General features: G+C 40.4%; 1 protein-coding gene across 2 annotated transcripts in view; it reads right to left on the bottom strand.

Moving 5' to 3' along the window:
* Nucleotides 1-4,132: 4,132 nt before the first annotated feature.
* Nucleotides 4,133-8,744, bottom strand: part of PAH (phenylalanine hydroxylase) — a 101,145-nt gene continuing 96,533 nt past the window's right edge. For both annotated transcript variants that reach the window (XM_058741586.1, XM_058741587.1), the window contains 2 exons: nucleotides 6,709-6,824; nucleotides 4,133-4,675 (listed from right to left, as the gene is read on the bottom strand). In XM_058741586.1, coding sequence (XP_058597569.1) covers nucleotides 4,632-4,675; nucleotides 6,709-6,824 — 160 coding nt within the window. In that variant the 3' untranslated portion in view covers nucleotides 4,133-4,631. The remainder of the gene's footprint in view (nucleotides 4,676-6,708; nucleotides 6,825-8,744) is intronic.

Genomic DNA, 8,744 nt, shown 5'->3' with positions numbered 1-8,744 from the left:
TCAGCCAAAATGTATTCAAAGTCTGCAGTGAGCAGAGAAAATCATCAGAATCGTGTTTCCTGGTCTGGGTACTAACTTCTTCATGGCCTTACGCCATTCCGACTTTTGTTCTATAAAAGGATAGGCTTTGGGGTTTTACCACTCCCCTCTGTGCCCACAACACCTTGCTGGTCATGGGAACTGTCGGCAATGCTGAGAAACTCTGCTCTGAAAGGCTCAAATGGTCTTATCCTCTCATTGCTCTCCAGCCTCAGCACACTCTCTTCTGAAGAGTCAAGTCATAAAACCATGATTGTTTAGTCCCAGACTGCCCTCCACTGTAGGAAACTTTCTTTTTCCCAAGAGAGACTCTGCAGGGAGCCTCTCGTTTCTCCGGCTTTCCCAAGGACATCCAGGGAATTGAAAGTTTTGGAAAGATTCTGTTTTCTCCTTCCTTACTCCCAAGTCTGACTTTTTGTTAGGCCAAGGAAACAGAGCTCTTCGGACACCACAGCATCAGGGATGGTGGTGGAGAGGAGTATTAGGACCCTGAAGGAGCTTAAAAGCCTTCATGGTCCAACAGTTACCCTTTGCAAGTAATGCTGTTGTTCCAGGCTGATTCTCTACTTCTGGGTGGTGCCAATCGCGGAAGGCCTTCCAAAGAATGGCTTCAAACTGCATTATTCTCCAACAGGGTCAGTAGAGGTTTATGGGAAAGGCCAGCCTCTCTATCCTTGTTGCCAGAGCCCTCAACTCATTCCCAAATCATCTTATGTCCTCTCAGAGGTCAAAGGGATGGTTTGTGCATGTGTGTGCGTGTGTGTGTGTGTGTGTGTGTGTGTGACTGGATGAGTGACTTCTCAAAGAAACCCACACTTTTGAAGGGAGAGACATAAGGGAAAAACTCAACGACACAAAGATACATTCCTAACCTTCTTTTCTAAGTCCAAACACCACTCTCCCTTGACCACTCACAAGGAATAGTAGAAATCAGCCCTTTGCCACACAAACATCTCCACTTGCAAGGTTATTGCACAAAAGGACAGGATGCAACTGGCATTTCTTTGAGAACCTTTAGGAATAAAGACATCTCAGGGAAGACCAAGTCTCTTTCTTTTTAAGTAGATATTCCTTAATTCACTTCTGGGAAGAATAAATCATAAACGTCAAAGTATGCACCAATTTTTATAATTTCAATAAGGGATACTGATACACTTGCTTTCTTTTGGCATCACCTTTTTCCAAAGAATGGTCTGAAAAAAATAAAGGCTGCAGTTCAAGCTATAATCATTTATTTTTTTTTTTATCCATTTGGGCAAACTGGAAAATAAGCGGGTGCTACGTTTTCTGCAGCAACATCATCTACTAAGAGACGTAAGAAGTCTATCCATATCTCAGGGAGGTACACCTTCTTGTCTTTTTTTCCATTAATGTTCTATTATTTAGAGACTGGTGTCATAAAACAAACAAAATGCAAGAAACATACAAAAGAAGTACTGTTGAAGAGCAACCCTGAACAACTATGAATTATATTGTAAGAAGAGTTGTATATATACGCTGGAGGGTTAGATTCAGTCTTCTCTGCTATTGCTTATTTCTCTGAGCTTATTCTTTAAGCTTAATACATATGAGAAGGTAAACTGTACCTTGGAACTAGCAGAACTTAAAGTAAGATTATAAATGAGAAAATTCACAGCACACAAACTGTTAGAGCCATTACTAGCACATAACAAATCTACTACTGTTTATAGTTTTTGAAACTGCACAAGAAAGCTATTAGAAGGCAGGGATGTTGTGTGGGGGCAGGGAGGTGGGTACACACTCTACTGAAGAGAAGAAGCTTTGATCACTTTTTTTCTCTTCCCTTTGCGGAGTCCATATTTATAGCCTTTCCTATTTTGTCTCCTCTGTCATTTTTTGCAGTTGTTAGGTAAGCCATTCTGACCTCTCTCTCTGGTCAGGGTAAGCCTCTCTGACCCTCTGGTCATAGGTAATGCTCTCTGACCATTTCAGCCCCACCATGGATAACTGAGACATTTCATTGATGCCATTTTGCTTCCTTTATTACATTTATTAAGCACTTTCATATGTCAGTTATTATCAAAGCAGTATAAATACAAACTACCTAGCCATAATCTAGTCTAAAGGGCTAATACATATATTTTTAAAGTAAGGTCATAATTTAGATTAAGATGCAACATTTTCAACAGAATTTAAAACGGAAAATTGCAGATTTAGTTGTTTCCCAAGTTTTTCTTGAAAAATAGCTTATGTGTGAGAGACAATCTTCACTACACTCCCTGTGATTCAACTCACTCAGAATTTTTTTAAAGATTATGAAGCACCTACTATGTATTATATGCTAAGGCTTTTAGAGGTGAAGATAGGCAAGGTTCACATTTTTATGAAGTTGACATTTTAGTGGTAGATTATTTGATACAGTTAAACTATATAACTTAGGAACCTATAATTGAAATTTAGATTCATCCTTTTAGAAACTTATTGAACACTAATAATAAAAATTTGTAATGTTCTTACATTTATCTCTCTTTTTTGGATACAACAGGATAGCTATCAGTAAAGCATTACTATTGTTTTTTTAAAAAACAGCTCATTTATTAATTATTAGGCAGATAATAATACTAACCCATGAAAACATGTTGAATCCATCGCTGTAGGTTGGGCTTTTACATCCAGATAAAAAGAGCTAAGTGCTGAGTAACACATTACTAAACACTTAAAGATCATCTTTCAGTATGTAATTTCTTGCTGCAAAATTGCAACCTAAACCTAAGATTTAACTTCAAACGCACAAAACGACTTTCAGTTAGACTAAAAATCACTATAAAATAAAATACCCAGTCTAAAGTACTATAAAACATTTTAGTTCCCAAATCAAGAGATTCTCGGATTTACATTTAGTGTAAAGAAACATTTACCAAAAAAAAAGTCCCTTTGCAGAGTATTTGGGGCCTAAAGAAACGGAAAAAAAGAACGCTGTCCCTTTTAGAATCAGCGTTTGTCAGTGGGTTCTACAGAGCCATGAGGAACTAAACACAGACGTGAAAACCCAACTCCAAAGCAATGAGATCTCAGACACAATCAGACCAAATTGCTCTTCCCACCTGGCTAGCATACTTGGGCTGGTATTATTACACACTATTGGTGGATCAGGGACATCTGTTTAAAGACACATGGTAGCATTTGAATTGTATTTCCAGGCTGGAAGAAACCTTGATTCCTCCAGTTAAACTCCTTCGTTGTTCGAGTAAAACCGAGATCCAAAGTGAATTATACAAAGTGACATAATTGATAAGTGGCAGAACTGGCCACCGGAAGTCAGGTTTTCTCAAATTTAACGTACCTGATAGATTTGGCTGGGCATAAAAAAAAAATCAGCTGGGGTACTTAAAAATGCAAGTCTCAGTGGCCCCATACCCAGAGATTCTAGTTGGACAGAACTGGGATGTGCCCAGGATTTATCATTGATGATGATACAGCTGGCCTGAGAATCACATGTGAAGACATATTATGCAAGTTCTTTAACACTGAACTATTTCCAAAATAAAGTGTTAAAGTGGTTGAGAATTTCAAAGCATAGCTTTGAAGACACTGTTATTTTCCCCACCATTTCCTGGATTTTCATGTGTTTGTGCAAAATGCACAAGCAATAAGAAGTCAAAATCTGTTGACTATCCAGACATAGCATCGATTATCACAATGCGCTCCTATAATGGGTTGGAAATCTTTGATCATTTTTTTCATGTCACAAGATTATCCAGTTAATGTATTTCTAGGGGAATGGAGAGGAATAGTTCATTCCAAGAATGAAGTTGAGACTGCAAAATTTTATAACCACTAGACTTTTTTTTTAACATAACTAAAATTCTCATTTTTGTTGAGGATTTGCTAGTTAATAATGTATTCCCTTATTCTTTGAATGAATATTTACTGAATATCTACCAGCCAGGCCTTCAGTCAACATCTGTTGCATCACACATGTCTGCAAAATATCTCCCAAAACGGACTTGACAATTAACTGGAAGATGAGCTTCAAAGTTGTGGGAGTCAGGTGAGAACTTCTACTACTTTCCACAGTAGTATGTACGATTACAATAAAATATAAGAAATGCTTCGATATTATGCTATGAACTTCAACCTTTATAAGTATTTTAATGGGCTCTTGAATTAAAGGAAATCTACATGGGTAAAACACAGCAATAGTAGAATCATAGTTCACTGAAATAAAAAATTACTTGCGTAGGTTAAGATTTAGATTAAATCAACAAATTCAATTCTAATGACAGGCTTGTGTTTTACATCGAGTGACATATAGAAGCTTGAATAAATCAGGTCCCAAATTTTAATTAACTGATGAAATGTGACATACTATTGATTTTAACTGAATTGAGGGTATGGGATTACCATCTTTAAATCAAAGAGGACCCCAAAAGATTAGGCTTTTGGGTGTGTCTTAATACACTGTCATTTCAACTTAGTTTGATTTATTTGTTTGTGCTCCATCTTGTTCCAAAAAAGGATTTAAGGCTCTCAATTCAAATTAAGGTTTGCTTTTCAGACTTTTTCAGATGAAATGAAAGTAGTTGGATTTCCATCAACAGATTCTCAGTTGACAGGTTTTGTCCATGGCTTCACTTTATTTTCTGAAGGGCACTACAAAGGATTCCAACTTCACCTACAAATTTAAAAAAAAAAAAAGCCACACATATCTTAAGAAAATACCCTTTAAATGTCTACAATGTGCAACATGTTAGAGGATGCGTGGGATGTATGGATATTCTGGGCGCCACCCCAACCTTCAAGGAGCTTACAGAATAGTTATGGTGATAGTATTTGGGCAGTTATAGCATAGGGCCTTACAAGTTTTAATGTAGTTAGCTTCACCTTTCCATAGAAAGAGTTCGTTTTCTTTCTTTTTCTTTTATAGGGACATCTATACATGCTTGCAAGGATCTAAGCCATGAAACCTAAAAATGTGGTTCACACAAACCTCCTGTGGCAACATCACCTAGGGCCTTATTACAAATACAAACTTCTCAGCCTTACCACAAATTTAGCAAATTTAGTTTGGGGTTATGACTCAGGACTGTTCGTTTTTAACCAGCTCTCCAATGATTCTGATGTACTCATTCTGATTCATGAGAATGCCTGGTTTGAGCAGATAACTCAGCCTAGATTGCTAGACCACTGGACTATGACGGAGTCCACTCCCATTCATGCCATGTTCTCACATGCCAAGAGGCCACAGGAACATAGACATTTCAGAGAAGTGGAAGGAATCTTGGAGATGGACAAGCCTTGCTCTCCTAGATCCTGAGGAAACAAGTATAGAGAGGTGATGGAGTCTTACATAAAGTCACATTGCTCTAAGGACACTTCAATTCCTAAATCTGTTATTCTGTGATTTAAAAAACTCTCTTAAAAACAAGAGTTACTCTTGCCTTTCAAAGGTAAATAAGAGAGACAAAAAAAGTTATGGGCTGACCCCTCTGTCTTACATCCCAGCCTCTGGAGCAGTTGGCTGGCCTTTTTCGTGAACAGATCTATTCCAGCTGAGTATCCAAAATGGAGTCTATGGGGCAGGGGTGGGGAATCAACCTTGAACTATTTCAAAATGTCTGGTCACAGGTGGCCATACCTAATGAAGAATGACTATAATGGCCAGGGACAGCTCTACTACTGGATGTGGCCTCAGGCAACATCAGTGGGGTATTAGAGGGATACTTCAAGCCTACTTTCATTTTTGGCCTTTGTTAGCGTTACGTGAGGTAGGAGCCTCCACCTGGTCTAGAATTCCTCTGTTTAGGCTGCTCACCCCTTCAGTAGTTTCATCCATCCATTTGACAACTCTTGAGCACCTAATATACTTTTTTAGGACTAGGGCTAACCCCTAGGGATTTGACGGTGAACCCAACCTGGCCCTCTGCTCATGTCTTGTTGGGGAGTCAGACAAGTAAATAATTACAAAACAATATAGTGGTACATGCTCTGGGAGAGGGATCTGTGTGGATGCCAAGACATAGGAAGGACACCCGGACGAGTCTTCCTACAAGAAGAGATGTCTATGAAAGACTTAAAAGATGAGCTAGAGTTGGGGACTTCTAAATGAGAGCGGGAATAAGAATATTTTAAACATAAAGAACTGCATGAGCAAAGGCCAGAAGCCAGGAGGAAGCGTGGGAACTAAAAGCTGGCCAGTGTCGTTGGAGGGGAGCCTGAAGCACTGGAGAGGGAGTCCAGTGAAGAACAATGTAACACTGTGACATTTTTATGAGCAACTGTTATAATATCGTCATTGTCCTGGAAGGGTAGAAGGCCCACAGATGAGCTAGTAGATGGCTATTAAAATAGTGAGAATCTGTCTTGTAGGGGTTGAAAGCCCAGGCATAGAAATATGCATTGGACCCTTAGAGGAAACAGAGTGGAGAGGCAAAGGAGGAAGAGGAACATGGCACTGACAAGCCAGGATGTTATGATGGGAGGAGGTAGGGTGGAATCTAGGAAAGTCAAAGAAGAAAAGACACTCAAGGCAACCGTGGCCTTTTTGCCAAGTTTTCCTCATTCAACAAACAAATAGCTTACCTGGAGATACGTTTCTCCCTAATTCAATATTTAATAAATTTCTTATTGTTCCTATGGTGAAGGTAAGAAAATCCAACTTTCTCTTTCTAGTGAACGGAGTGGCCTCTTGAGGTGTAAGTTACTTACTGTTGATGGAGTCAGCCAAAATCTTAAGTTGCTGGGTATTGTCCAAGACCTCAATCCTTTGGGTGTATGGATCATAACGAACTGAGAAGGGCCGTGGGATTGTAGCAGCAAAATTCCTGAAAGCAAATCCACAGAGCTCAGTGAAGGGCACCATTTGGGGAAAAATCATTCTAAAAGATTTCCCGGTGGCATTTCACTTCAATCTTACTAGAACCGGGGCTTTAGAAAGCAGACTGAGAAGGGAAATGGAGTTTTAGTGGGATCCTGTTGGGCAGCTTTTGTGTGCTGTGTATGTGCTGAGGTGTATATACAAACACACGTAGGCACATATTTATTTAGTTACCTACCTCCAAAAAGAGAGAGGTAGCTTATGGTAAAAGCACAGAATACATTAAGGCCAAAATTCTTGCCATCAAATAAAACCAAAAGAGTAAATAAATCTAGCCAAAGAATGCTATAGAATAAAAGAAGTTCCGAGATGCTTGACAATCAATGCAGAAAGGGAAGCACCTCTCTCAAGAGTGGAAGAAAACACCATGCTATTAATGAAATTTAACATGGATTGAGTGCCTCCTATGTACCAAGAACTATATGAAATCCCAATTGTTGTATACGCTTTACAACTATCATTCCTAATTTAGTCTTCATGAAAACCTTAGGAGGAAGGTACTATTACTATCCCTATTTTACCGATGAGAAAACTGAGGCTTGGGAAGTTTCAGTGAATACCAAGGTCACACTGGCAATAAATCGTGCAGCTGAGAAGGGACCCAGGTAGTCTGACTTTGGCCTGTGCCCTTCACTGCTTTGCCTTCTTGATGCATTACTCCCGGATCTGGGAAAGTACCAGGAGGGCCTTATGAAGAACTTCAAGCGATGTAATGAACAAGATACTCCAAAAATGGCCTATAGATTGCAACGGCATCACAAATGATATTTCTAAGTTGGCTGCTGGTAAGATTCAAAGCTGCCATCCCAAGAAGACAAACTCTAAGGGAAACTAGTGGGTTTTCCAAGTTTGGCAAAAGCGGTAGATTATAGTGGCTGGAAACCCAAGTTCCAGAGCCAGGCCGCCTGGACTCAAATCCTGCCTCTGCTAGTGACAGCCCTTGTGGGCCGCACCTTGGTGTCCTCATTCCTCTATAAAACTGGAACGAGAGCAGTGCTACTTCACAGGGTCGTAGCCAACGCTGTTATAAAATAGAGTAAAGTTGCTACATGTGCGATAGCTGTTCTCTTTCATCAGCGACCGGGGACTCAAGAGGAACAAGTGGTTAAGTATGTCTCTCCACCTCTATTTCTCTGAAGAGAGCTTTCTCAGCCCTGCTGGTGACATGATGCATAGAGCGCATATCTGTGATGTGGCCTGCTCTGCACCTCGTCCCTCTTACATAGTTTACCTCATCTTTGCTCTGGGCAATCTGCCTCCACACCACTAGAAATGCTTCAGTTAGGCAGTCAGTCTTGGGGCCATCCCTCCTCTAGCCAGAGAACAGTGCCTGATGCATAGTGAGTGAGAGAAAGAGAGACAGACAGACAGACAGACAGAGAGAATGGGCACGTGACCACACTCGGCATTGTTTCTTTCTGCCTAGAGCTTGACTCTTGACGCTGAAAATGGTCAAAGTTGATTTCTCTTAGCTGAGATGCTCTGAGGACATCCCTTCCTTCTCTGAACCCTGTTCTTCAGCATTCCCTTTGACCCCGAGTCACCTCTCAACAGAATGGAGTTTTTGTGGGTGTCCCCTCTGGGCGGAGGGCACTGACAAAATGGGTGGGATTTCAAAGGCCTGAGAAACCCAGGTTCTGGCAAGCTCTTCCTGCTGGTCTGGAGCAGATCACTTCTTGGGTTAGAAACTCACCACCAGAAGGGACCCATTTAAATGTGACCCTGGTTTGACAGAATGGTTATGAGTACTGGTTCTGAGCCCCACACCTGAATCCAAACCCTGGGTCAGTCCCTTACTAGCTGTATGACCCTGGGTGAGTTACTAACCACCTCTGTGCTTCTAACCCCCACCCTCAAACTTTGTAGT

This window comes from Neofelis nebulosa, chromosome 8, assembly GCF_028018385.1.
Source record: "Neofelis nebulosa isolate mNeoNeb1 chromosome 8, mNeoNeb1.pri, whole genome shotgun sequence".
Taxonomy (NCBI): domain Eukaryota; kingdom Metazoa; phylum Chordata; class Mammalia; order Carnivora; family Felidae; genus Neofelis; species Neofelis nebulosa.
This window is presented reverse-complemented; position numbering and strand designations above follow the sequence as displayed.